The following is a 26787-nucleotide window of genomic DNA, read 5'->3' on the forward strand; positions in this document are numbered from 1 at the left end:
ACAGGTCTGATGGGGAGCGGCTGAGGGAACTGGGGGGGTTTAGTCTGGAGAAGAGGAGGCTGAGGGGAGACCTCATGGCCCTCTACAACTCCCTGAAAGGAGGGTGCAGAGAGGGGGGATGAGTCTCTTGAGCCAAGGAACCAGCACCAGGCCAAGAGGGAATGGCCTCAAGCTGCGCCAGGGCAGGGTCAGACTGGCTCTTAGGAAGTATTTCTTTGCAGAAGGGGTTGTTGGGCGTTGGAATGGGCTGCCCAGGGCAGGGGGGGAGTCCCCATCCCTGGAGGGGTTGAAGAGTCGGGTTGACCCAGCGCTGAGGGATCTGGTGGAGTTGGGAACGGTCAGTGTGAGGTTCATGGTTGGACTGGAGGAGCTTCAAGGGCTTTTCCAACCAAGATGATTCTGTAAAGTGCACAAGGGAGGGATAAAACCCAGCAGGTCCCTCCTGGCCCTCTGCCACCTCCATGAACCCTCGTGCCCAGGGCTGGCCCAACTCCGCTTGCCACGGGAGTGGTCGTAGAGAGTCCCTGTGGGAATCCACGCCCCTGCCCATGCCCCCCTGCCTGCACCCTGCCCACTAGGAGCAGAGCTTCCACCTCAATTACCATCACCTTGCTCCTAAACCCACTTTGCCAATCTCCGTAAGCTGCTTTCTCAGGGCTGTGGCAGCAGCTGTATTTATAGCCCACTCTTACTCATCAAGCACCTCCCCAGTTAATAAACTAATCAGATTCTGCCCAAAAGTACCTCTGCCCCGGGGTGCACACCCACCCCCCCACCCCCCCCATCTCCAGCCAAAGCCGAGCAAGTGAGATCAGATGCCAGGGGAGGGACCATGGGGGGGTTATAAGAAGCAGCAGGACTGGGAGCAACCCGTAGTGACTGGGTGGCAGTGGGACGTGCTAGGAGAGGAAGAGGAGAGCGTTTGTCTGTCTATTCATCCTCTTGCCAGGTGAGTGCTGCCTGCTCTGCTGCCTACCAGTGCTTTGGGGCATGGATTCTGCTGTTTGGTAAAACACATGGGGACAGGGACATTGGAGGAAGGAGGGTGGTTTGGGGCTGAAAGGGGAGAAAACGTGGCCAAAAGGATTTCAGTGTGGCCGACCTTTTGACCCAGCGCTGAGGGATCTGGTGGAGTTGAGAACAGTCAGTGTGAGGTTTATGGTTGGACTGGAGGATCTTCAGGGGCTTTTCCAATCGAGATGATTCTGTGATTCATTGAGCTGGAGGGTGTGGGTGGAGGGGCCGGTAGAGCTCTAGCCAAGCCAAGAGGGGTCTGGGGCTTGAGGGGTGCAGAGGAGGAGTTCAGCTCTTCGCTCCTCCACCTTTCAACACCTCATCCCCAATTCCCGAGCTCTGGAAGGGGCCGAGCCCGCCGCACTGCTCTGCTCCCACTGCCTTTGCACCTTCTTGCTGCTGCCCAAAAAACCTGCAGGGGAGAGTGCCTGAACTTCACATCCTGCAGCACCCGAGGGCATCAAAGATCCTGTCTTTGGGACTAATCCCATGTTTTCCCATGGGGAAGAGGATCATCTCCTAACCCCAGATCAATATCTTCTTTCTCCCTAGCATCCCTGAGGTTGTGTAAAGAGGCAACTCTGCCCACATGCCCCTGAGGCTTAAAATCCTGCCTGGGTTTAAGCTTTGCTAATGTCAGAGCTGCCTAACTTTAAGAAGCTGAGCTCATCCCATCTAATCTCCTGGCGAATCAGCTGGTGATCAGTGCCATATTTACAGTTTAATTCTGGATGCCAGGCTCCAGCAAGCAAAACGCAGGCAGTGCAGTCGGGCAGGGCTGGGCAGCCTGGGCCAGGCTCCCGGCATGAAGGCAGAGCTGCCAGTGCTGCCCTCCCAGAGGCAGCTCTGGTGCTGCCAGCCAGGGATGGGGACGGAGTGCGCCCTGAGACCCCCCCCTGCCCACGGGGCGGTTCAGCTGCCCTCGACCTTTCTGCCTGCGGTTTCCTCGCTCTCTTGTGAGTGACGGGACAAAATGAGTCTGTTCCTGCTGTTAAGCCATGACAGCCAATTTCCTGCAGACAAGAAAAAGCCATAAAATTGCAACTCCGTAAGCCCTTTTGTTCATTTTCTTGCCTTTCCCAGCCTTGAACTCACTCCCTTGGGAGTCACCCCTGTGCTTCCTATTTTCTGGAGACTGCCTGCCTGCAGCATCGCTCTCCCTTTTTCTCTTCCACCTCCTCTTCACCACATTTTCAGCCGGATGCAAGGGGCTTGCTCAGCCGCCTCCGCTGGGTCTCCAGCCGCTGGCCACGGGCCTTGTGCGTGGCCCCGGAGTGGGGCAGCCCCAGCTGAACCCCTCAAAGGCGAAAGGCCCAGCAGTGCCCCAGCCCCGCAGTTTGTTGGGACATGAACGATTTTGTGGCAATGGCTGGCGGCTGTCCCTTCCCCACCACCTTGCCCGTCATTTTCCCTCCATCTCTCCCCACAGATCCCCACCTGTGTGGCTGCTGACTTAAAATGGCAGAAGGAGCAAAGTAAGTGGCTTTTTTCTTTTTTTTTTTTTTTTCAATTGGGATGGAGCAGGGCGCCGTGGGGCAGGAGCAGAGGGAGAAAGTGAGCCCCCCAGCCCCCCCTGCCCCAACCCGCTGAGCCCACTGACCGGTACGTGAGCTCGCCGTAGTAAGATGGAGCGAGCCACCATGGGGCCAGCAAAGCACCTTCTCTTTTCTTCTGCATGTTGGTGTTTTCTCACTTGCCTGTAAGACACAGCCCACTCACACACCCCCTCCTCGATGCCCCTGCACTGAACTCAGGAGCATGACATCCCCTGGGACAGCCAGACAGGGTGGGTTTGGCTCTGAATTTGCAGGACACGGATTTCCCCAAGGCCAGGACATGCCGTGCAGGCTCTGGTGTAGCTCTTGGGAGCCCTTCCCTCCTTGCCCCAGGGAGACAAATGGCCAACCCTTCCCTCCCTGGCCTGGCAGGAGCAGGCTGTGCCTCATCCAGGGCGTTCCCAACCCATATATCTGCATTTCCTCCACAGGGTGTTCAAGAAGACCAGCCCCAACAGCAAGGTGAGGCCACGCACGTAGAGACGGGACCGTGTGCCCCATCCCGGGGTGCGGGTCAGCCCAAGGTGCTGGCTCTGTGGGGATCCTGCGGGGTGGCTCTGCCTGTGGGACGGGACATAGGCTGGGTTTCCCTTCCCTTTGAGATCTCCAAATCGACTCCTGCTATACCTGTATGATGCCACCGCAGGGCTCATTTTTCAAAATAGAAATTAAAAAAACCCAACTGTATGAACTTTTAAATGCAATGCCTGGCCTGACACGCTAACGGCAGGTTAACGAGCCCCACGACACAACTCAGGGCTTGAAAATTGTGGCCAATTCAACGGCAAACACTAACCTGTTTCCTTCTTTCCTTTTGCCATGTGCTGCCTCCAGCTCTCCATCTACCTGGGGAAGAGAGACTTTGTGGATCATGTGGAGTCAGTGGACTCTGTAGGTGAGTGGGGCTGTGCCCACCATGAAGGGGGAAGCTCAGGCAGCGAGCAGCTGGAGAGCTGGTCCCTGTGCCAGTGGCTGCTCACCTCAGCTTCCCACCAGAGCAGGAGGAGCAAGGGCAGCTCCAGAGGAGGAAATATCCCATTTTCCTTACAAAAAAACGGTGGGGAAAAGGACAAAGTCCCTTTGCAAAACAACCCCTCCATGCTGCTGGTGTTGATGCTGGAGAAGGCATCGCCATCCCCCTGAGCAGTAGCTCCCCTCGGTCCCCTTCCCAGCTGATGAGCAGATTATTTGAATTTTAAAAGCGCTGTGTTTTTGCAAGGATTTCCCAGGCAGCTGAGCTCACTGGCCCTTCTCTGTTTGTTTGCAGATGGCGTCTGTCTGATCGACCCGGAGTACCTAAAGGACAGAAAAGGTATTAATACAAAAAACCCCACGTTATAAGGGGAAGGGGTGGAAACCAGTGCCAAGCTCACAAGCCAGCTGGGACTGTAGCCAGGTTAAAGCTGCAACGGGTCATCTATAGCTCATATAGTGCAGCGGGGAGACAGCGGCTGACCTGGAGAGGAAAGCTGCCTCTTTCTTCTCACCTCTTCTACCTGGGGCAGCTCTGAAGCTCCCTGTGCCTTGCAGAAAGATGTGATGAATCTTGTTAACTTGGTGTTTGAGGTGTGGGTCCCGATAACAGGGTCATATTTCTCCTAAAGAGTTATTAAAGCATTTTTTCTTTCTTTCCTCTTTTCTCAACCCTTTGTCTCACCCTTCCCCTAACCCCACTCCTCTCCCTTTCCACCTGGCTCCAGTCTACGTGACGCTGACTTGTGCATTTCGCTACGGCCGAGATGACCTCGACGTTATTGGGTTGACCTTCAGGAAGGACCTCTATGTCCTGACCACCCAGATCTTCCCACCGGTGCCAGACCAGGCACTCAAAACCCTCACTCCTTTGCAGGAGAAGCTGATGAAGAAGCTGGGGGAGAACGCCTACCCCTTCACCTTTGAGGTAGGGGCTGCTCAGCCCTTCCTGACTGCACCAGGGCTCATCTCTGGGCACGCTCTTTATTTACTTTTTTCTCTCTTTCCCTGTTCTGCCCAGATGGCCACCAACCTGCCCTGCTCGGTCACTCTCCAGCCAGGACCAGACGATGTGGGAAAGGTGAGTTGCTGTGCCCGACCTGTTGTCCCCTGGACCCATTGGCCTGGCAGAGGGTTAAGTTGTGGGGAGCTGCTTCTCTTTTGTGGGGATGTGGCTCTTGGGGTGAGGGTTGGGGAGGAAGGATGGTTGGAGCTGGGACCAGGATCTCCGGGGATGCAGTGGAGGAAGGAGGGGAATGAACCTAAACCTCAGGCAGCTTTGAGTCCCTCCTGCTTAGCGACTGTACATGTTCCTCCCCAGGCCTGCGGCGTGGACTTCGAGGTCAAAGGATTTTGTGCTGAAAATCTGGAGGAGAAAATTCACAAGAGGTATTTGAAGGAGATCCCTTTCCTTCTCCGTGGCCCTAAAAACAAACAAGCAGAGGGTTTTGCGGTGGCCAGCTCAGGGGTCGGGCTGAGGACCTGCTATCAGCCTGTGCCACGCTGGATGGGTACGTTGCCCGAAGGAAGGGCAGTGGTCCCCATGTCAGAGCCCACCCTGTCCTAAGAGCAGGCTGCAGCTTGCACCCTTTGGCCTGAGACACCGCAATGTCCCCAAAGACAGCCAACGTGTCCCCTGCAAAGGCTGTGTCGTCACGTCCCTGCCAGGGAGACTGGGGGTGACGGCTTCTCACCCCGCAGGAACTCGGTGCGCCTCATCATCCGCAAGATCCAGTTTGCACCCCTGAAGATGGGGCCACCCCCAAAGTCAGAGACCACGCGGCAGTTCATGATGTCCGACAAGCCCCTGCACCTCGAAGCCTCCCTGGATAAGGAGGTCAGTATGGGGGATGTCCCCTGGCTCATGCCACCACGTGTTGTCCCCAGGGGCAGGGACCGGGATGCCCAGATGTGTAACCGAGCCTCTTCCCACTGCAGATCTACTACCATGGAGACCCCATCAACGTGACTGTCAACATCAACAACACCACCAACAAGATTGTGAAAAAAATTAAGATCTCGGGTGAGAGGGGGCAAGAGGGGCACATCCCGGCCTCCCCATCAGAGATGGGGACAGTGCGGCCGTGCCTCTGCCGCATCACCAACACTGCTCCCTCTTGTCTCTTCTCAGTTGATCAGATCACAGATGTGGTCCTTTATTCGCTGGATAAATACACAAAGACTGTGTGCACGGAGGAGATAAAGTAAGTCAAAAGGGGCTGGGAGTGGCGTGGCATCGTGGAGAGAGGGAGGAAGAGAGAGGAGGAGGAAGGGAGAGTGATAGGGAGAGGGGGTGGGGAAGACAGTTTTACACCAGGCAGCAAAAATATCAGGGTTAGAAGAGCAGATGCAGAGGAAGCAGAGGAGAGGGAAGGCTCTGGATGCCTTGGCCCCCAGTGCAAGCTGGTGTTGGCTGGGGAGGTCCCTGGGGGAAGGTGCGCAGCTGTCCCCTGCCCGCCCCTCCCCCCCCCCCCCCCAGCTGCTTCCTCTCCTTGCTTTGCATCTCTGAGGCCAGCCACAGACTCTGCACCCCTGAGAATGAGGAGGGCTGCAGAGAAGGTGGTGGCTAGAAAAAAAAGAAGTGGTTGTATAAGGGAACGAAAGGAGGAAACAGGCCCAGGCAGCTGCGTGGGGAGGGCAGGGCAGGGGGGGTCTGGCACGATGCTGAGCATCCCTGGGGGGTGCTGAGCACCCTCCAGGCTGGTGCTGGCTCTGAGCTCTCCTATTCCACCTCTTCCAGCGAGAACGTGGCAGCCAACTCCACCTTCTCCAAAACGTACTCTGTCACCCCCACACTCTCAGCCAACCGGGAGAAGCGAGGCCTCGCTCTCGACGGAAAACTCAAGCACGAGGACACCAACCTGGCCTCTACCACTGTGTAAGAGCCGGGTGGGCTCCCTCTCACTCCCCACCACAGCTGGACCCACACCTTCCCCACTCTGCGACAGCTTCCCACTGCTCCGGGTGCTCTGGGCTCCCACCAAGGGTCCCCCCCACCTCCTGTGCCTGAGTCCACCCTATCCAGCTTGAAAATGTAGGGATTTTGTGACACAGCTGTCCATTTTGTAGGAGAGATGTAGCCTCCCAGTCCCACCCATCACCCAAAACTCTCTGCAGGGCTTTATCGGGTCTCGTCTCAGGAGTTAATCCCAGCTCAAGTGGCCTCCAGAAGCTGCTCTGTGGCTTCAGCCAAGTGAAGCCACCCTCCCCTCCCTTTTACTGCCACCATGTGTTGTCCTCTCCTGTTAAACCCCAGAGCACCCCACACGACACGCAGACAGCCCTGGCAGCTGCTGAGGGGGGAGCGGGGGGCCTGTGAGCCCACCTCACTGCTCCGCTCTGCCTCTCTCCTAGCCTGAGACCCGGCATGGACAAGGAGGTGCTGGGCATCCTGGTGTCCTACAAACTGAAGGTCAACCTGCTGGTGTCCCGAGGAGGGTGAGGCTCTGCGGGCACCGGGGTGGGGACCATCCCCTTGGGCTGTGCTGTGGGATCTTGTACCACTGGGCAGATGACAAAGGGACTCGTGTTGTGGATCCCCTGGTCCCCTGCCCCACTTCCCCAGGACGTGGGACTCCCACACCTCCATCCCCATCCCTGCTGCCCTCCACCCCTATTATAAATCTTAGAATCTACCTTATTATAAAGCAAAGTCTAACATCGCTCCTCTGCCTTGGCTGATTTCTCTCCCTTCTCTGCAGCATCCTGGGGGATCTCACTTCCAGGTAAGGGGGGAGCTGCCTGCGGGGCTGAGCAGAGTGGGGTGCTGGGTTGGTTTATTGAAAGAAATTTTTCCTTCCAGTGACGTGGGTGTTGAGCTGCCTGTCATACTGATGCACCCGAAGCCTGTGGACGGTAAGTGGTGCTTGGGGTGCTGCTGAAATGAGGGGGAGGAAGAGGCAGAGCCTGTTCAGAGGGGAACTGGTAAAAGCAACACCAGGGCAGCCCTCTCTGTGCAAAGGGCCCTGTTCTGCCCAGCAGCCACCCTGTCTGGGACCAGCCATGGGAGCAGCTCTGCTCCCCATGGTGCCCTGGCTGCCACCCATCCCAATGTCTCTCTTTCCAGAAAAACACCTGAGTATTGAGAAGAGATGTTAATTGAAATGTCCTTTCTGTATTAACCTGCATGTGTATGTCTCTCAATCCTTGCCTCCCTCTGCTTTGCTTATTGATGGACTACAGATAAGCCAAGGTAAAGAGATCCTAGAATCACAGAATGGTTTGGGTTGGAAGGGACCTTAAAGCCCATCCAGTCCCACCCCCTGCCTTGGACAGGGACACCTTCCACTAGCCCAGGTTGCCCAAAGCCCCGTCCAACCTGGCCTTGAACCCTTCCAGGGAGGGGGCAGCCACAGCTTCTCTGGGCAACCTGTGCCAGGGCCTCACCCCCCTCACAGGAAAGAATTTCTTCCTTAGATCTCATCTAAATCTCCCTTCTCTCAGTTTAAAACCGTTAACGCTCGTCCTATCCCTACACCCCTAATAACGAGTCCTCCCCCATTTCCTGTAGCCCCTTTAAGCCCTGGGAGGCTGCTCTAAGGTCTCCCCAGAGCCTTCTCTTCTCCAGCTGAACTCCCCCCCAACTCTCTCAGCCTGTCCTCACAGGGGAGGTGCTCCAGCTCCCCAAGCATCTTCATGACCTCCTCTGGCCTTGCTTGAGCAGGTCCGTGTCCTTCTGATGTTGGTGTCCCCGCTGGACCCAGCACTGCAGGGGGGTCTCACGAGAGCAGAGCAGAGGGGAGGATCCCCCCCCCCCCTCGCCCTGCTGCCCACACTGCTCTGGATGCAGCCCAGGACACAGCTGGCTTTCTGGGCTGCGAGCACATGTTGCTGGCTCACAGTCAGTTTTCCATCCACCAACACCCCCAAGTCCTTCTCCTTAGGGCTGCTCTCCATCCACTCCCCACCCAGCCTGGATTTGTGCTTGGGATTGCCCTGACTTGTGGACAGGACCTTGCACTTGGCCTTGTTGAACTCCGTGAGGTTCACACAGACCCAGCTCTCCAGCCTGGCCAGGTCCCTCTGGATGTTTTCTTGTACGTCAAGCCAGTATTCCTTCTAGCACAGAAACCACACAGATCCTTCGCAGATGGATGTGATGGATCCGTCACAGATGGATGTGATGCTCCATTCCAGTTTGAGATCACACCCTTGGATTAAATCATCCAGGCCTCAAAGTCCTGAGCCCCTGTGCCACAGCAGCCAGCATGACACCCTCCATGGTGGCACAGGCACCAGGAGCATTGGTACAGGCTGGCAGGATTCCAATGCTGGGCTTGGCATGTGTTCTGCAACTTTCCAGGGCTTATTTTACAGCTCTCTTTGCTACAAACACAGCAGCCTCTTCTGCTGCAAGCCCAGAACTCACCTCATCCCTCTCAAGCAGCCAGCAGTGCTCCATCCCCCAGTCACAAGTGCCACTGCTGGACATCATGTCCCCTACAGCCTTGGTCCCCATCCGCCCCATGCTGAGGTCCCTCGGCTGCTGGAAGCGGCGCCGGTCACAGCCCCATGGCCCCGCACGCTCCCCAGGGTTGGAGCCCTCTTCTCCTCCCACCCCATGAGCTTATTCCAGCTGAAGCCACAGCTGGGGTTGCTTCCCTCTGGGAAGCAGCAGCATGCCAAACCCATTCCTGGCAGCCACAGCTGCCAACCAGCCCCGCAGCCGGCCCTGGCTTGCAAAGCCCCAAAAGGCTGTTTTGTGTCTGGTTACACCCTGCAACGGGACATGAGCACTGGGATTTGGAGCCTGGAAACTCCGGCTGCAACTGCAAGGCTTCCACGCCAAAGCCTATCAGTTTCCCAGCTCAGTGAGGCTATTTAAACTTCCAGAGGAGGAAATCTCTTGGCCTGTCCCCACCATTGCTCCCTGTAGATTTTGCCAAGTCGTTTCACATTCACAAGCTTTTGGAATCGGTTTTGCTGACTCTATTTTTTCCGTTTTCTTCCCCCACTTTTCATTTTGCGGCTCTCCCTTGATGTCATCTGCCGCTCGCCTTTCGCAAGGAGGTAACTAATCTCTTTGTCTCCACTTCAATTTCTTTTCCTTCCCCTTTTTCCCTTGACAATGCAAAATATTGTCTTAAAAAATGCCAAAAGTTGCAGTTGCTCTCGCCCAGCTCCTTGGGTCATGCATGCTGGCGCGAGTCCTGGATTTGTGTGCTCGGGTCAGGCTGTGGCTCGCAGTGATCCCCTGCTACCTGACTGCTCCCTGGGGTGCGTGGGATGACGGGGCCGGGGTGCGCAGCAGCAGGACTTGGGTGTCAGCAGGGATTCCACCCTCTTCGCTGCGGTGCATCCCAGGCTCACCACGCTCTGCTCTCCTTTCCAGCGAGGAGGACATCATCATCGAGGAATTCGCTCGCCAAAAACTCAAAGGGGAGAAAGATGACGAGGAGGAGGAGGCCGACAAAGAGGAAAGCTAACCCGCTGCCCGCTTGCAGGGCCAACCACCAGTGCCACGCGGCCTGGTTTGGGACATCGACACCCTCAGCGTGTTCCCCGCGGTGCTGTGTGTTCCCCTCGGTCCCCCCATCCTCCCCCGGGCTCCTGGCACCGACTCCAAACCCTGGTTGCGGTGGCGGGAGCCGCTGAATCTCATCCCGGTACCGTCATGTTGGGAAGTGCTCCCACCTCCTTGCACCCATGGGTGCCGGGCAGGGACCAGGGTGGGTGCGGCGGAGCCCGGCTGAGAGTGTTTGTCGCTTATGCAATGCTCTGTGACACCGTTATAAATAAACGCGCCCCAGGGGCCCTGTTTAGGCCCGGTGCAGGCTCCGTGTCGTGGCGCCGGGGCGGTGGGAGAGCCCGGGGCGGGCAGCCGGTGCCTCGGCCAGGCCGCTGCAGGCCCCGGCGGGAGGGCGAGGTACCGAAAACCCCCCACACCCCGGTACAGGCCGCAGCGGCGGCCGCCCTCGTTGCCACGGTAACGGCCGCCCCGGGGGCGGGGCGGAGTGACGCGCCGGTGACGCCGCCGGAAGTGACGCGCAGGCGGCGGCGGCGGGTGGGGCGGGGCGGGGCGGTGGTACCGGTGCGCGCTCGGTGGTGTCTCCTTCTCCTCCCTCAGTCACGGCTCCGGCTCGGCCTCCCCGCGCCGCCATGTCCGCCCCCGGCAGCGGCGGCGAGTTCGGGAACCCGCTGAGGAAGTTCAAGCTCGTCTTCCTGGGCGAGCAGAGCGGTGAGCGGGGCGAGCGGCCGGCACGGGCCTTCCGCTGCGGGGGGGCCCTGAGGGGCCGATAAGGGCCGTGAGGAGCCGTGAAGGGCCCTGAGGGGCCGATAAGGGCCGTGAAGATTCGTGAAGGGCCCTGAGGGGCCGTTAAGGTCCTGGAGTGTGTGTTTTGGGGGGGTGAGGAAGCGCGAAAAGCTCCCGGGGAGCGGCGGGGGAGGATCCCGTTGAGCACCGGGGGTGGGGACCGGTGAGGGTCTTGCGGCAGCGGAGGAACCGTTAAGGGCCTTTTTCTGCCCCGGGGAGGGGGAGGTGGTAATGAGGCGTCGGGGCCCCCCGAGGGAGGGGCGGCTTGGCCTGAGGCCTCGGCCGGCGGCAGGCGCGGCTCTGGTGAGGGCCCCGGTCCCAGTTTTCCCCGGTCTGACTGCTCGGCGGGCCTGGCCACCTCCCCGGGCCTCCTCCCGGGGCTGGCCCGCAGTGCGGCCGTGCTGTGGGGAGGTGCGGGGCTCGGCGGAGCCTGGCTGGCGTCTGGGATGAACGGCGGTGGCTTTCGGGCCCTGCTCCGCCCCGCGCGATGTGCCTCTGGCCGTGCCCACGCCGAGCGTGGGGCACATACCGGGGAGAGAAAATAAACGGCAAAGCAGCGCTGTCGGTGTGGCGTGGCTGCTGCCTCTGTTACATCATCTTTTTTGTTTTACCTCAAGTTGGCTCCCTTTTGTACCCTTTCCCTCATAATACACGGAGGAGTTGTATCCTTTTCTTGGAATGGTGGTGTTCTCTGTTGTATTACTCTCTTTAGATCTCTTACTGCTTACCTCAGTCCCAGAGCTGTAGGTCTTGGAGGAATTTCCAGAAGTTGTCTAATTCCCCTGCCTTCCTAAGGAGGGATCAGCATTGTTGCCCATAGATATTTATCTAACCTGTTTTTAACCCTCTCCAGTGCTCACAATTTCACAACCTTTCTAGGAAATTCATTCCTTTTTGCTCTTCTCTTCCATCCATGTCCTTTGAATTTTTCTTGGCTTCCTCTGGCTTCCTCAGAATCGAAGCTCTTAGCTTTGGTTCCTGTTTCTTGTAAGTTCTGCACTTTGACTCTTTGATAATATTTGGAGATGTAAATTTTAAGTTTTGAAGCGAGGCACCAAAGTTTACACTGTATCTAAAATCTTGTTATGAAAAAAGGGTGTAAATCTTGAGTGTTGCTTTTCTACCCAGCCAGAAGCAGCTAAAGAGTGTCCGGGGCATCACCATGTCTTGTTTTGATGTTTATGCCTTTAAGTCCTAGACTTGGTGATTACATAAGTAGCAAAATGAGTAACAAAGCAGATTTATTGCTTGCTTAAAGCAAATAATTCTTTGTCATATGCATCACAATGTACCTAATTTGAGGACCAAGTTTTCATCATGATTTATTTTTGACCTACTGAGTTTGATTTGATTTTTATCACTTTGTGAATTAATTTCTTGGCTGGTTATTTCACAGGAGGGTGTAGCTGGGAAGTAGCTTGAGATTGGCAGCTTCGTTCTATGATCAGCACTACCAGCGTGCCACTCCCAGAGCAGTGGTTATTTTTTTCCCCTGCTGCTTGAAAGTAATTTTTCTCTTCTTTTGTAGTTGGGAAGACCTCTCTGATCACCAGGTTTATGTATGACAGTTTTGACAATACTTACCAGGTATGTGGTAGTCTTTTTTTTTTTTTTTTTTTTTTTTTTGAAGTATATATGGGTAAATCTATTCCATGCTATTAAAATGGATGCCTGTGAGAACTGTTAGGGCCAAGCACATTTGTCCATGAGATGTCAGTTCAATCTCATATGTAAGGCTGTAATGTGCCTGAAATGGAGATGAGACTTTATTATTAAGCCCGAGCGCCTAGTATGATATCAAGAAATACAGAGTACAAAAAAGAAGCAAGGTTTAGATCCTGCCTGGATATATGAGAAGCCTTGAGGAAAACAGGGAGAAACATTGGTTTATGGGTCGGCTAACAGAGAAGGTGGTCAGGATGCCTGACAATGGATGTGGAAGTCTCAGGAAAGAGAGAGAATCAGAATCAATAAGATACAAACATGCTTATGATAGTTCTTGGTCTGTATCATCTGTATAGATTTAAGTAGGAATAGTTGAGTCCGGAGTGTATAGATATATCTGTAAGGAATCAGCATGGTATATTCTCTCTTATTACTATTTTTTTAACTAAAATTTTAAAAAATTACTATTTTTTTAAACTAAAAGGCTATAGATGGAAAAAGCCAAGGAAGTCTTGGCGAGGAAAGAGCAGGGTAGGGATGAAGAGGCTGCAGACAAAAAGCTGAAGATGTGTAAGAGGCCTGAAGATTTCAGGAAAAGTTAGTTACGTCGAAAACACGTAGCAGTATTTCAAGGGGATACCAAATATCTTTAAAGAAGGTGAGACTAGGGTGTTATCTTTTAATTCAGGCCAGAAAGAGTTACTGGTTTAGATTAGGGTAATTTTAAGTTGGAAAAAGAAGAGAAGGTTGTTTTCTTGAGGGGAAGTCAATCACTGGAACTGGATCCTCTGGTGCTTTCTGTGTTTCTTTTCCTGACTTTTGTAAGGTGCTCTCATAGATTTATCTGCTTATTGTAGGTGTTATAAACTGTGTCCTGGCTGCACAGAATAGTTCTTCCAGAAATAAGTACTACAGCAATTGACTGTTATGGGCTCTTCTAATGTTAAATGGTTCACGTTCTGATTCAGACCTGCCAGAACACGTTATGCTGCCTGCGTATGTTAAGACTGGAGATAATCTGTCTAAAATACTAAAATCTGTTACATCAGTAACTTGTTTCCTGGGGTGATGATGGGCTAGGACATCTGCTTGATTTAAGTGTCTGGAAGCGCATCTAACTTAGGAAATTACTTTAAATGTCTTTGTACCAGAATTGCTGTACAGCAATGGAAACATGAATGGAAGGAGACTTAGAGAAAGAGCTGCCTGGGAAATGAAGCTTCTGAATGTTACTGGAAAGGAAGCGCATTCTGAAATGGAAAGCCCTGAATAAACATCACTTTTTAGCTTTCAGCACAGTTGCCCACAATTTGCTCTACCTTTTGGTTATTTCTAATAAGATAATTCTTAACAGACCGAATTACAGTAGACCAGAAGGGGATGCCAGTCAGATATGATCTGTGGCAAGATGTATGAATGTCTGAGGCTAAAATGGAGACTCGGAGGTTCTTGTGCCGTTCAGAATTGCTGGAAGAATGATGTGAAATGAAGATGGTGCAAATACCCAGATTGCTTTGTTCTTATCAACTGTATTGAAGGCAGATGACTTCAGCACCTTAGTTATAAGTTTGTGAATATTTCTGAGAGTTTGTATAGAAAGATCTGATCTGCAGACGCTGGAAGGCAAGTTGCAGCTACTAATGCTTTTCTTCTTTTCAGGCGACCATTGGCATTGATTTCCTGTCAAAAACAATGTATCTTGAAGATCGCACGGTAAGTGAGGCATCTGTGTGATAGCATGGCAACGGCAGTGTGCGTGCTGCTGCGCCTGGCCGTGCCTCCCAACGGCTGCTGAAATCCCAAAGAGGCCTTTGTTGGGTCCAGTCGCTGACCTGCTCTCCTCTTTCTGATACGTGGTAATATCTGATACCTCTAGAATCAAGTCAGAATCTTTCACGCAAAATTGGGGCAAGCTAATGTCCATATTTTGGGGAATGGGCTGTCTGTTATATGTACCTTAGGTGTAGTTTGCTGACAGAATTTGCAGCTCTGCCCCTGGGATTGTCAGTATAAATGGGTCTGAGCAGACCCCAAGCAGTCCCAAGTCTTGAAGACATTCATGATTACCAGCTGTGGCATAGCTCCTCCTCGGGGAAAGGCTCCTTTTGCACCACAGTTCTGACATACCGTTAATAATGCAATTTTGGATTTAGCTTGCATGAGCTTCCTTTTTGCATAAAGAGATCCCTCCCATCCCTCTCCTGTCTTTCAGTATTTGTCTTTTCATTAGTTCATGTTTTGCTAGGACTTGCCTTTTTGCTAGTTTTACTGCTGGCTAAGAACTATGAAACTGTGGCGGGGAGGAAGGGGCTGGTGGTGCAGTGGAAGTCCTTCGTGTTGCTTTGGGTCTGTTGCTTCTCAAGAAGTCTCAGCCCGGTGTGTGTGGTGAGTTTTCTGAGTGCTGCTTTGCCATCTTACCTGGGATTCACTGTGAGAAAAGACCTTGCTTAATCTTTGTATGAGAGAAACTACTTGGCTAACGTTCATCAGCGGTACTGGCAGTGGCAGAAGAAGAAAAAGAGCTTGGGAACGCTGCTTGACCTCTGTGAAGTTGAAATGCCTGTATGCCCTTTCCAGCAGTGTAGTCTTGATTTCTTGTGCTTGTGTAGGTCAGGATGTCATTCACCTGCTGGCCTGCTAGCCAGAAAATCACATATTCTTTCCAATGTTGGACATACTGTTAGCTCTCCTGATTATGCAAGTGGTCCACAGAGCCCATAAAGCCTGTTTAAATAACAGAGGTGTTGAATGTAGATAAGAGGAGGGAGCAATACAAGCACACAAACTAGGAAAATTCAGATGTTGAAATGATTTCTCTGATATGGCTAATGCTGTATTTTGCAATAGGCTTTGCTGGGCTTGACATGGAGACTGCTAAGCCTCTAACTGCGGTGTATGCTTTGGCATATTTGATATGTCCTTAGACCAGATAATAGATCCTGAGATTATACCTGTGCTAGATCGCTCAGCTCTAAATACAGCCTCGGTAGCATGTACTAGCCAGCAAAAGGGACAAATCTATGTGGAATTTGGTTTTTCAAAACCATTTCCAGTAGCCTCCCTTGGAGGGCAGTTGTAAATACCCCATTTCCAGCACGTTGCCAGCGCACGGGGGCACTAAGTCAACTGGGGCCAGGAGAAGCCCCGTCCTCAGTCCTGACTGCCAGGCTGCCAGTTCCACCTTACAGCTACAACCTCATTCTTGAAAGACCGAGTAGTATTTCCTCTTCTGTGTTCCCAGACTTGCTGGATTTAAGATAAGTCAGTTTAGAGGGTGTTTGCTGTTCTGGCTTGTACCCCAGCACTGCGTTTCGCCGCAGCGGGCTTTCCCGCGGGTGAAGCGGTAGCGGGGTGACGTCCTTGCTGTTAGGACTGACCCCATCTAGTTACCTGTAAGGCTGCAGTCTGCTCCTGGGGCCGTTAGAGCCGGAGTCCTGACATGGCAGGATGCCCTGAGGTATGTATATGCTTATCTCCCTCCTTAGCGGATGGTGTGAGAAGGTATTTTTTAGGGATACCTTGGTTTTATGATTAAAGGGAAGAATGTGTGTGTCTGTGTGAGTTATTAGTGGGTCTGTGGAGGGAGGTTTCTCAGACGGGCCCGGCTGAGGTTACTGCGAGAATGCGAAGTGTCGTTGGCTCTTTTCACATTTCTGTTCCATTTTAACTTTCCTTTTGTTGCGTTATTTTTGCCTTGCAATTTTTTTTTGTTTTTATTTTTATTTCACTTGAGTTTTGGTTTTGTTTTCCATTTTCCTGCTCTTCCCTTCCCTCTTCCCCTGCACTTTTCCGTTTCCCAGATCAGGCTGCAGCTGTGGGACACAGCCGGCCAGGAGAGGTTCCGCAGCCTCATTCCCAGCTACATCCGTGACTCTGCTGTGGCTGTCATTGTCTTTGACATTACAAGTAGGTATTGAGCCGGAGCGGCCGCAGGGACCTTGCTTTTAACGTGGACCTTTTATGCATTGGAAGTGGTGGTGGTATCTGAAAGGAGCTAGGACAGGCTGTCCTGCAGGACCAGAGGGGTTTCATGGGCAGAGGGAAAGTAACTGAGCATCTTCCCCCACAACCAGGGGTAACTCCATCCCATAATTCAGCAACTGGGGAATTGTTTAACCCAGGGCTGCTCAGAGCTCCAACGGTGGAGGTGATACAGAGAGGATTGGCAGGTGGGTGAACAGGGATTGTGACTTCTCATCTGTCTGTGCTGATTGGAATGAAGGGTGATTGGTAGCCTTTGGAAAGCTTTTTACTCTTTCTGCTTTGGATTTTTTTTTTTTTTAAACTTCAGAATGATACGGGTTTTTTTTTCCTTTCTGGATAACCAGAGATGTAATACAAGTAACAACTTCAGATGCCAAGGCAAAGGAACAGTGTCAGAGTAGGTAAAACAGTGCAACACCCATTTAAATAAAAGCTGTGTAGCAACTTATGAGGATTCAAGTCTCCCATTTCATTGAAGAAGAGAGCTGGCGATGCATACAAGTAATGAGAGCTTTTGAAAGAGAAGAGATGTAACTACCATAATTACTAAAGAATAAACAAGCTTAGAGGGGAATTCTCTGTAACTCTTGGCATGAATGTTTTAGTATGAGATACAAAGATATGAATACAATTATTTCATTATAACTCCTTGTTATTGATTCTACTTGATCTGGCTTTTTTGGTTAAGCTACAGTATCAGCATAAATATCTAGACAGGATTTATACCAGTGGGCCAACACCATGTGGACAAAGTCTAAGTAAAGAGTGTAGTGCAGATGAAAAACCTCTGGCCTGCCTTTATTCTGTCACAAACTCTAGATTGTAGTGAGGCTTTACGGACCAGGGCTTTGTTTGTGTTGGTTGACTGAAGTGCTTAACAAATAATAGACTTTTCTTATGATTCATCTTATATGTTGAGGGCAAATAACTATATGGTCTTTCTCCCATCCTGTAGCTTAAGTAGTTGACTCTGGCAGGATTTCTGGTTTGGTGCAAACTAATGTAGAACTGATCTGTTTGGGGTTTGAGGAGTGCTGAGATACTCTGGGAACTCATCTAGGTGAGGCAGCGTGGCAGCCTGCAGAGGTTGGCATCTTTTCTCCCCACTGTTGTGACAGGCACAGGATGCTGTTTATCCATGCGGGTGTAAAAATCTTGCCAGTCTAGGCTGTTCTTAACAGCTTCCAGATGTGTCAGAAATAATTAAGCTGATCTCATACTTTGGTAATGGACCGATCTTTTCAGGTACTTTCATTTATTCTTGTTACTGTTCTTTGTTCTTAGTGACTGAGAGGCTTTTAGGTTTCTCCTGTTACTGAAAGAGCATGCTCATGTACTTCTGAGGGCGTGATGATGATTAGGAAAATACAGTTTCCTTTACCACTCCGCAGAGCTGTTTATCAGCATTGTCTTTAGTGGTAACTGTATTTAGGAACCTCAGATAGTCTCCTGTAAGTTAATGCTGGTCACGGTAGTGTGAAATAGGGACAGTCCCATAGGACATACTTAAGTACCAGCCAAGATACTCTTAACTAGTAGAGAAAAACTGTTAGCATGTGGGGAGCTGAGAAGAAAAAGAGAAATTGCTTAGTTATGGTTAATCTGCTGGGCAGCTTGAAATGCAAGTGGCCTGTAGAGAGAGCCATGGTGAAAGTCTGTACTCAGGCCCCTCTCTGAACAAGTTACCTGTTTTGAGGAGAGGCTGGGTTAATTCTTGGTTGACCTTTCATCTTTCCTGACTGGTAAGGGCATTAGCACACTGTCATGTTTGAGTGGCTTATTTATATTTTTTTTCTTCCCCTCCAAAATGGCTGCATACAAATGTTGACTTCTAGAAATGAGAAACTGCAGCAATACTGCAGCTTTCTCAGGTCATTTCAGGGGTGCCTGCGTGGTACCTGCGTAGTGGCTGAAGGCCTTCCCTCAAATAGCATTACCCTGCACTACAAGTTCTTCCCCAGTTCTGTGGTACTTACTCTAGTTGCCTTTTTGCCTGTGAGTCTGGGGGTTGGAGTGTTTAAATCACCCCCTTGGTAAACTTTCTGGGTGAACAGTCTGGTGTAGCAGCAATGTCTGGGGGACTCTGTGGAAGCTTGTGAAGTCCAGAAGCTGTCATTACCAATCTGATCTTCCAGCACCCATGTAATATTGTGCAGGTGCTTGGAGTTTGTCACCCGGAGTTTCTGGGGTAATGAAGAGCCCTGACTTTTGCTACTGTAATCAAAGATGCCTTCAAAATGAAGCATGAACTAATTGCTTTAACTATAAGCCTTAATCTTCCTTAAGCCCCAGGGCATCAGATCTACGTACCCTGATATAGACACCATGTTGTTTTGAATCTGCTTGTAGCAAGACACTTCGCAGACATATGCTCTGTCCAGCTTCTATTTCTCTTCTAAACAAGCCAATTATTGGTCCTTCTGAAACTCCTTTCTCCCTTGTAGCCAGGCTCCTGCAAGCTGCCTTATTAACCACTGTCCTGTGCATGAACAGCTGCTCTCCCTCACTGCTGAACAAGTGGCTTTGTGAGCACATCTAACCAATTTGTGTAATTAAGCTGGGATCCAGTATCGGCCCTCCTGTGAAACTTGTGCCTGTTGAGAATGCCAACAGCAGTCTTGTTTTCTGGCAGCTACTCGTACAGCTAGTCACGTGGGGTAATGACTTGGAAGGAAACGGTATCACTCCCAGTTGTGGAAAGCTTTTGTTTGGCATTCACTGTGGTAGTTGGGCACGTTTGGACCATTATTGTTTCAAATAAGCAGGTCCAAGACCTTAGAGCTATCATATGTAACAGGTCAGTTTGTGTTTGAGCTCAAACTGGACCTGTCATCGCATTTGTGCTTGTTTCTGACTCTTTGCTTATCTGAAAGGGAGAACCCGATGCCCTTTGTGTCACGTAAAGCCTACAGCATGTCACGTTTGCTTTTGGTAGTTCAGTTATTGATTGCCTTAATCTTACCTGAAAATCCCCGTTGCCATCTTCTGGATGCTTGATGCTGGAGAACGGATGCTGGTTTACTGTGGGTGTCTGGACTGAGGGAATTGCATGTCTGTCACGTGGGAATTGCCCAAAAAGCTTTGATCTGAGATGCTTTAGGCTAGGAGTCCTGTGGAGAGCCCATACAGAGTCCTGGGTAGACCAGGAAGACGAGCTCTGTATGACTTGTTAGCTACAGCTGTCAGCAGCGTAACCTGGAGCTCTCTGGGATCAGCAGAACCCCTCGGCAAGCAGAGGAGGTCATTAAAGCACAGTATCTACTGCCAGAGTCAGAAAAGCCAACTTCTGTGGTGTGGGGGTATTTGGGGCAAGGTACCAAGGTCAACCTCAGCTTCTCAGACTGAGCTGCGTACGGTTAATTCTAGAAATGGCCTTTTCTCTAAAGGACAATTTCCTCCTTTCTTTTCTCTTGCTCTCTCGTCCTCTCTGCTCTCCCTGGCCTGGTACCAGCAGGTTCGGCTGCAGCTCTGGGACACAGCAGGCCAGGAGCGGTTCCGCAGTCTCATTCCCAGCTACATCCGTGACTCCACTATTGCTGTGGTAGTCTATGACATTACAAGTGAGTGATGCTTCGGTGTCTCGTTCTTTGAAATACTGCCTGTCAGCAGAACTCTTAAGTTACATCCAGAAGTTCTGCAAAAAGATGCTTAACATTCAAAACGTTTTTCCCCCACCCCATTTTCCTGTCTGAGCGGAAAATGATTTTTGGGTCATTTATATGTGGTGTGGGGAGATATGGAGACCGCAGGCATAGCGTTCTCCCTCTCTGAGAAGAAGTTTTATCCTTAGCACTACCATTTGATTCTTCCCTACAGACTTGAATTCTTTCCAGCAAACCTCCAAGTGGATCGATGACGTTCGGACAGAGAGAGGAAGCGATGTCATCATCATGTTGGTGGGGAACAAAACTGACCTGGCAGACAAGAGGTAATGGGGGGGGGGGAGCTGGTGGCCTTGCTGCCCTGACCAGTAAAAGCAAGGAACTGGCCAACTAGTCCATCTTCAAATCAATTGTTGATGTTTAAATGAAGCATAAATACCTTGTCATGAAATTCGATTTCTGGTTTTGGCATAAGCAAAGTTACTCCCTTTTGCTATTCCACAAATGGTTTCGGTTTAAACAAACCTACCTAAAAAAATTCCTTTAAGTCTCTATACAGTGTTTCTCAATGGTGTATTTTGTCTGATTTTTTTCTTTCCATGCTGAGGTAAAAAGATGTCATGCAAAAGCAAGGAAATCTGCCTTTTTTCAGTATTCCTGTTTACATGACTCTTTCTGCATGTGCAACTGGAAGTTCGTAGTAAAGTTTTTTTTGTTAGAAGATGCAGCCTGAGCTTTTGTGGTATCAGTCTAAAAAGTTTCCCTCTTGAGCATAAATTTCATGTCATACATGACAAACTGATGTTGTGGATGCGTGAGAGGAAACTAGATTAGCAAAAGCAGACTTCCCCAAGAGGCGTGAAAAGTTAATTAGACTCTTAAAATCACATGGACTTAATATTTTGTCATAAAGCATTTTGCTTTTAAAACTCTTAATCCTGTAACACCGCTTCAACCAACGTAACCAATGTAATGGCTTCTTAGAAAACCACAGGTTTGCGCTTTTGGATTTCTATTTCAAATTCTTCTCTTGATTGTTGATTTAACAAAAACGTTGTTGAATGTTTTCAGAGATTTTCGTTCTTTATGAAGACGTCAGAAACAGTGTAGCTAAAGAAAGGTTTTTATTTTAATGGTTAGTAGTTGGCAAAGGGAAGATGGAGTGAGCGTGCAGTTCCTTACAGTCCCAATACTTTAAACTGAAACACCTTCACAGACACCACATACTCTAAGATGTGTGCCTCGTGTGTCATAGCACATATGAAGTATTGAAATGATGGAGAATTTTTATTGGTGCAAAAGAAAGCACCTCAAAAAGGCAGAACTGGGAAACACCGGGATCTCACGGCAAAAATGGGGTCTTACAAAATCAAACCCTTCTCTGTTCACGAGACACTTCCGATCAAAGATAACCACTTGAAAAGCCTTACAGGTGGAACATTAATGTTTTCTCCAAAAAATCTTGCACTATTCTCTGACCTGCTTGTTCATTTACTCTGTTCCTTGAGGTGATGGGCCTAATAGGGATCTGACTGTTTCACTGTTGGATGCTACCACATTTTAAATTCTAAACCTTGCTTTACTCACTCCTGCAGCGTACATACTGCTTCAGAAAATACTGTGACGTGGTTTTTGCCTTGTGGTTTTGCTGTTGTCCAAATGCTCGTGTGAGATGGTACCCAGCATCCCTGGTGCACAGCCTGGTGTCAGGAGATGCTTTTTGCCCTCTGTCCCTGGACAAGTCATGCTGTAGTTTTTAGTTTGCCATGCCTAGCAAGAAAAGCACAGACAATTCTAATATTGGCAGGTGGTTTGGGTCGGTGGGGAAAAGGATAATGTTAGGCTCCAGCTGGGCACTCTGTGGGCTTTGTACTGATGGTTCTTACAGAAATGTGATCTGTGTCCTCCATGCAGACCACCTCAGTCTTGGCAGCTATTTGGCTTTTCCCACTTGCAGTGGGAGGCCATTCTGAGTGTCCTGTGCCTTGCACTTTGGAAATACTGAGTAAAACTTGGTGCTCAGAGCTTCAGAAATTTGATAAAATATATATATAGCTGATTTGGATTAAGAATTCCAGGTGGCAAGACCTCAGATCAGTCTGGTCTCTGAAATCAGCTTACAAAAGTAGCAAGTTCTACTTGAGCCAGCTCTGGATGTTGACCACTCAGTATCTCTTAGGCCTTCCTGGGAGCTAGAAATAACTGCAGGTCCCTAACTGAATAACCTGGCATTTAGATTTGAGACTTTCTAATTTCTATCAAAATCCAATTTTGTGTGGAGCTGGAAAACCCAATGGGATAATTTCAGCCTTGGATTATTTCCTGATAGTATGTAAGTGAAGTGTGTGTGCAGGACAGCTGGCCCAGCATTGCCTTAAGAATTAGAAAGACCAGAAAATAGTTGGAAACATAACTACAGTTGAAGTTCATTTAGCACTAGAAATTCTTATTTTAGAAGTTTAATGAGAGTATCAGTTTAATGTAAGTGACTATCTTCTTGCCTTTTGGCCTAGGCTAGAATTTGGGATCATGGTGTTATCCAGGTACCAGTAGAAGAAGCTGCCTGGCCTTTCTTTTAAAAGGAAGTTAGATTTGTCTTGTGCTGAAAGCCTTTGAAGGCTGGACAAAGCCCCAGTATCAGTCTGAGCTTGGTCACATTGTTCGAGATGGAATACAGCCTGTTCATCCTATGGTAAAAACCAAGTGATGATGCAAGTGAAGCTCTGAAGCAAAAAAGCGGAACTAAAAATAGCACTGTTCCTATTTGGTGCGGCCTGTTAAGTTTTTTCTTTCCTGTTAATGTTGCTTTAGTTGGTAGCTGTTTCTTTCCTGCAATTTTCTTTTTATCATTTTTTGGACTATTTTTCTTTCTTTTGGTTTTTCTTTTCTGTGATTTGTTCTCATTGCTGTAGGCAGGTTTCTGTAGAGGAGGGTGAGAGAAAAGCCCAAGAACTGAATATGATGTATATTGAAACCAGTGCTAAAGCAGGATATAATGTGAAACAGGTATGTACAGGGTGTTGGTCAGAGATGCCATTGCAGGTGCTTGCTCGCAGGCAGCAGCCTACCACTTGCTGTTGCACTGCACTTGCTGCTGGAGCCTTTCTGAAATCTGTCTGTAACCTCACGGAGTTCCCTTCTGTCAACTTTTGGGAAACTGCTTTTTATATCAGGTGCAGCATATGGGGATTCTTCCTTCCCTTGAGGATGCTGTGAATGAGGCTCCAACGTACCGCACAAACTTCATCCTATGCTGCTCATGTTACTAGTACTCCTAAGTCCAGGCATCCTCTGGTAACTTACCTGAGGTTGTTTCATTCTTAGCTGGAGGATCTGGGGGTCTTAAAGACTTGGGGGATCCTGAGGTCTCCCCGGTGGTCTCTGTGCTCTTGTAAGGGGTGGTGAAGCAGCTGTCCGCTGAAGAGTGTCTCCATCACGGACATCTCTAACTCTTCCTGTCTGTTCTTCCTTTTCTGTCTTTCCACTTCTGTTTGCATCTTTGTCCAGGCAAATCACTACAGAAGAAGGTGAACAGAGAGCCAAAGAGCTGAATGTGATGTTTATTGAGACCAGTGCAAAGACTGGCTACAATGTGAAACAGGTAGATCAATGTTCTGTTCTAACGACAGGAAATCTGTGCTTTACTGCTCTGTGTATGCTTCTGCTTGGTGTTCTGTTCCATCAGATATTTGCTTATATTGTTTAAAGTCAACCCCTGAGGTGCTCCTTGCCCGATGTTCGCTGCTGCTTTATCTAGTGGAACCTCCTCTCCTGTCAAGTTAGTGATTCCCTGTCAAAGCTAAGCAAACTTACCTTGAAAGAAAGGGGAATCTAAAACCAGAATGTGCTGAGGGATGGGAACAGCACTATTTTGTGCAGCCAAACGTAATTTTGTACGTTCTCTTTGCTGTTGTTAACAGTTAATGCACTGTTTCCTAAAATCAGTGTTGACATCAGTAAGGATAATTGCTTATGCTGATTCTACTAGAGTGAAAGTTCCTGCCTCTGTTTGCAAGCTGCAGAGGAAAATTTTAGAATAGTTGAGGTTGGAAGGGATCTCTGGAGATTGTCTAGTCCTCATGCTCAGAGCAGGCTGCCCAGAACTAACTCCAGTTGGGTTTTGAATTTCTCAAAGGATACAGACTCCATCCATCTCTCCAGGCAACCTGTCACAGTGTTTGACTGCACAGTAAAAAAAAAAACCCTAACCTTTTTTCGTTATGTTTAAGCAGAACTTCTTGTATTTCGGCTTGTGCCCATTCCCTTTTGCTGTAAGCTTGTGATCCCACTCTCCACTAGTTCAGAAATCGTTCTGAAGAGTGACAACTTGGGGCATAAGGCCCAGGGCTCTGCAGGGAGCTTAAGTACTGTTGGTGTCAGCTGGGAACCATACGTAGAGTTTGCTGCACGCCAGCAGCTTAGGAGACCCTCACAGTGCAATTAGGAGACTTTAGGTTTGTTTCTTTTTGGCTCTTCTGGGTTGAATCCACTTTAGCCCTTGGTTCTAACTTACTGTTGCTTTATTTGCCTAGCGGGTGTTTGCAGTGAGAGCATCTGTGACTAAAAGGATGCTAACTGCAACACTGGGCTGGCTTGATTTTCCAAGTAACACAGTTTGGAGGTGTGGATGAGAAGCCCCTGCCACACTACTGTGAGAAGAATCATCCTTAGCTGATGATTTCTTTATGCAGGGCTTTTCCCTAGCCTGCCTGGCGGTGGCTGTGTGGTGTTAGCTGCTGCCTTAATGTCAGCAGGAGGAGCTCTAAGCATTGACTTGAAAAAGTGTGCAAAACCACTTTCTGTTTTTTAGGGGGATATGATAGTCCTTCCCAGCTCTACCCCATCCTTAATAGCTTCAGTGCAGCTCGCTTGAGCCAGCTGTTCTGCTCAGAAATGGCTGTTTTGCAGCAGGAATGAACTGAAAGGATGGGCTGTAAAACCTCAGTTATTCCATAGACTTCTTAAACCTTGGGTCTCTTGTGAGGTTGCTTATCAGAAGTCCCAAGTTGTGCACTGTAACGTTGCTGGGTGCAAAAGCGGATGAGGCCGGGAATGAGTAAATGACAGGTTCACTGAGTGCAGGAGGGAGTTGGTTTATGCGTCCCTGGAAGCATTGTTACTAATTAATTCCATGTTCTGTTCAAGTAGGAATAGGTAAAATAAAACTGGTTTGTAGGCATTGAATAACTTCTTTAATACAACCTGTTAGATTTCTTAGGTAAAATTCTCATGGTGTTTGATCACTGCTTGCTGAAGTACCCACATGACAAGTCTCTACAATTTGGACTCTTAAGATCTGCTGTAAAGCAATGTTTTTTAACATGGATTTTTTTTTTCTGACAAGCCTTCAGCTTTACCTCTTGCTACTTTTCAGCTTTTCCGTCGTGTGGCTGCTGCCTTGCCTGGGATGGACAGCACACCAGAGAAGAGCAAAGAAGACAGTATCCTTGCTTTCCTCTCAGTAGCTTCTTGTTCTCTAAAATTTGACAATTACATTTTGTTAAGTTGCGCTGACAGGCTTGTTGGCACATTGTGGGGATGGGCCTTACTGGGGTTTTGCAGAGAGGTGGCTGAAAAGGCCGGTGTATCTGGGTGTAAATTGAGGACCATGCTTGTGATATGTATATAAATGTACACAACTACTTATAACAGCAAGCACAAGTTTTGCTTTCTTCACTGAAGCTTAGGAGAAAATCTCTGTGATTTTAAAATACCGTAATAGTTTGTTTCATCTTCTTGCACAGGGCTTTCTTGTGTGGAGATCTGCCCAACTGGGCTCGAGCCTCTGAACAGTCTTGACACACTGAGTCTGCTGGTTTTGCAGTTAATCCTGTTCAGGCAGGATGTGCTCTGCTCTGCTCCAGCAGAAGAGATAGCTAACAACCTCTCCAGACACTGTTCCCTTTCTCTGTTCTTTCCTCGAGCCGGGTGATTTCCTTAACTCGTCTGCTGCAGTGATTGACATCAAACTAGAGAAACCTCCTGAGCAGCCAGTAACGGAGAGCGGGTGCTCCTGCTAACAGGCCTGTTCTGTAGCAGCACATTCCCCAACCGGCCAGTCTCACTGAAGAACATCACTGCTCATTGGCTAGGCAACCCTACTTTGTGGGCTGAAAAACCGATCTACTAAGCGAGCGAACTCCCTGTTTACTGGTGGGGAGCAGCCCCGGCCGCCCCTCTTACTGCATGGTATGAGCCCTGAGTGCAGAATGAGTGTCCTGTCTTTTTATTTTATTTTTTTTTATGTTGTCGCACTTTGGCACTGTGGTTGGTGCCCTTTACACTCTCTTCCTCTCCTTCTCCCCCTCTTCCTCACCTTGAGCCTGTCTGCTCAGATGTATCTTGTGAATGCAATGGAAAAGCCGTCAAGTTAGGGAAGACAAAAATAAAGCTTGGGGGTGGGCTTTCCACCTTCCTTACTGCCTTGCATCTTTAGTTCCCTGTCCACTCCAGCCCTGTCTCTGTCCTGCATCTCCACTTCCTCTGTTGAAAGGCTGCTCCCTTTAAACCAGTCAGTTGGACTTGGCCTTGCCTTTTTGGACAATACAGGTTATCCGTTTCTAGGCTTTTGCTTCCTGCAGGGCACACACAACATTAGCTCCTCCATTTCTCCTTTCTGTGGATGAGCTTGGCTAACTCTTGGTCACGACTTCTGAGTTCTGCCCCTCGTGTTACACACGTCACTGGAAACCCCCAAACTCTGATAGCTTTGGCCTGTTGCTCCCGTTTGTGTAGCAGAGCC

At 49.8% G+C, this 26787-nt stretch overlaps 2 protein-coding genes across 6 annotated transcripts; both read left to right on the forward strand.

Annotated features, from left to right (window-relative positions):
• The first annotated feature begins 883 nt into the window (after window positions 1-883).
• ARR3 (arrestin 3) lies at window positions 884-10310 on the forward strand. Its single transcript, XM_074882373.1, has 16 exons — window positions 884-949; window positions 2444-2489; window positions 3002-3032; window positions 3405-3465; window positions 3838-3882; window positions 4271-4470; window positions 4564-4623; window positions 4864-4931; window positions 5244-5379; window positions 5481-5565; window positions 5674-5746; window positions 6283-6420; window positions 6897-6980; window positions 7244-7267; window positions 7345-7397; window positions 9846-10310. The coding sequence occupies exons 2-16, from the start codon at window positions 2473-2475 to the stop codon at window positions 9965-9967; spliced, it is 1197 nt and encodes a 398-aa protein (XP_074738474.1). The 5' UTR covers window positions 884-949; window positions 2444-2472; the 3' UTR covers window positions 9968-10310.
• A 227-nt stretch (window positions 10311-10537) lies between these two features.
• RAB41 (RAB41, member RAS oncogene family) lies at window positions 10538-26474 on the forward strand. 5 transcript variants are annotated; one of them, XR_012630789.1, is made up of 9 exons: window positions 10538-10719; window positions 12323-12381; window positions 14119-14172; window positions 19898-20003; window positions 20260-20371; window positions 22958-23051; window positions 23553-23646; window positions 25420-25486; window positions 26001-26474. XR_012630789.1 is itself a non-coding variant. In XM_074883183.1 (9 exons), the coding sequence occupies exons 2-9, from the start codon at window positions 12356-12358 to the stop codon at window positions 26063-26065; spliced, it is 633 nt and encodes a 210-aa protein (XP_074739284.1). In that variant the 5' UTR covers window positions 10538-10719; window positions 12323-12355; the 3' UTR covers window positions 26066-26474. The 5 variants fall into 5 exon arrangements, 4 of the variants coding, with proteins under 4 accessions (XP_074739284.1, XP_074739285.1, XP_074739286.1 ...); XM_074883183.1 differs by lacking the exon at window positions 22958-23051 and adding an exon at window positions 16260-16365 and having other exon boundaries at window positions 19895-20003; XM_074883184.1 differs by lacking the exon at window positions 22958-23051 and adding an exon at window positions 16260-16365.
• The last annotated feature ends 313 nt before the right edge of the window (window positions 26475-26787 follow it).

The sequence above is a fragment of the Strix uralensis genome, chromosome 13 (genome assembly GCF_047716275.1).
Source record: "Strix uralensis isolate ZFMK-TIS-50842 chromosome 13, bStrUra1, whole genome shotgun sequence".
Taxonomy (NCBI): Eukaryota; Metazoa; Chordata; class Aves; order Strigiformes; family Strigidae; genus Strix; species Strix uralensis.

Excerpts from the sequence above, each read along its gene's own strand:
- RAB41 (XM_074883185.1), top strand. The coding sequence starts at position 10,641 with ATGTCCGCCCCCGGCAGCGGCGGCGAGTTCGGGAACCCGCTGAGGAAG. Across the intron at positions 10,720-12,322 it reads CTTCCTGGGCGAGCAGAGCG|TTGGGAAGACCTCTCTGATC; the intron begins GTGAGCGGGGCG and ends CTTCTTTTGTAG. Across the intron at positions 20,372-22,957 it reads ACTGACCTGGCAGACAAGAG|GCAGGTTTCTGTAGAGGAGG; the intron begins GTAATGGGGGGG and ends TCATTGCTGTAG.
- ARR3 (XM_074882373.1), top strand. Across the intron at positions 6,421-6,896 it reads AACCTGGCCTCTACCACTGT|CCTGAGACCCGGCATGGACA; the intron begins GTAAGAGCCGGG and ends CCTCTCTCCTAG. Across the intron at positions 7,268-7,344 it reads CTGGGGGATCTCACTTCCAG|TGACGTGGGTGTTGAGCTGC; the intron begins GTAAGGGGGGAG and ends TTTTCCTTCCAG.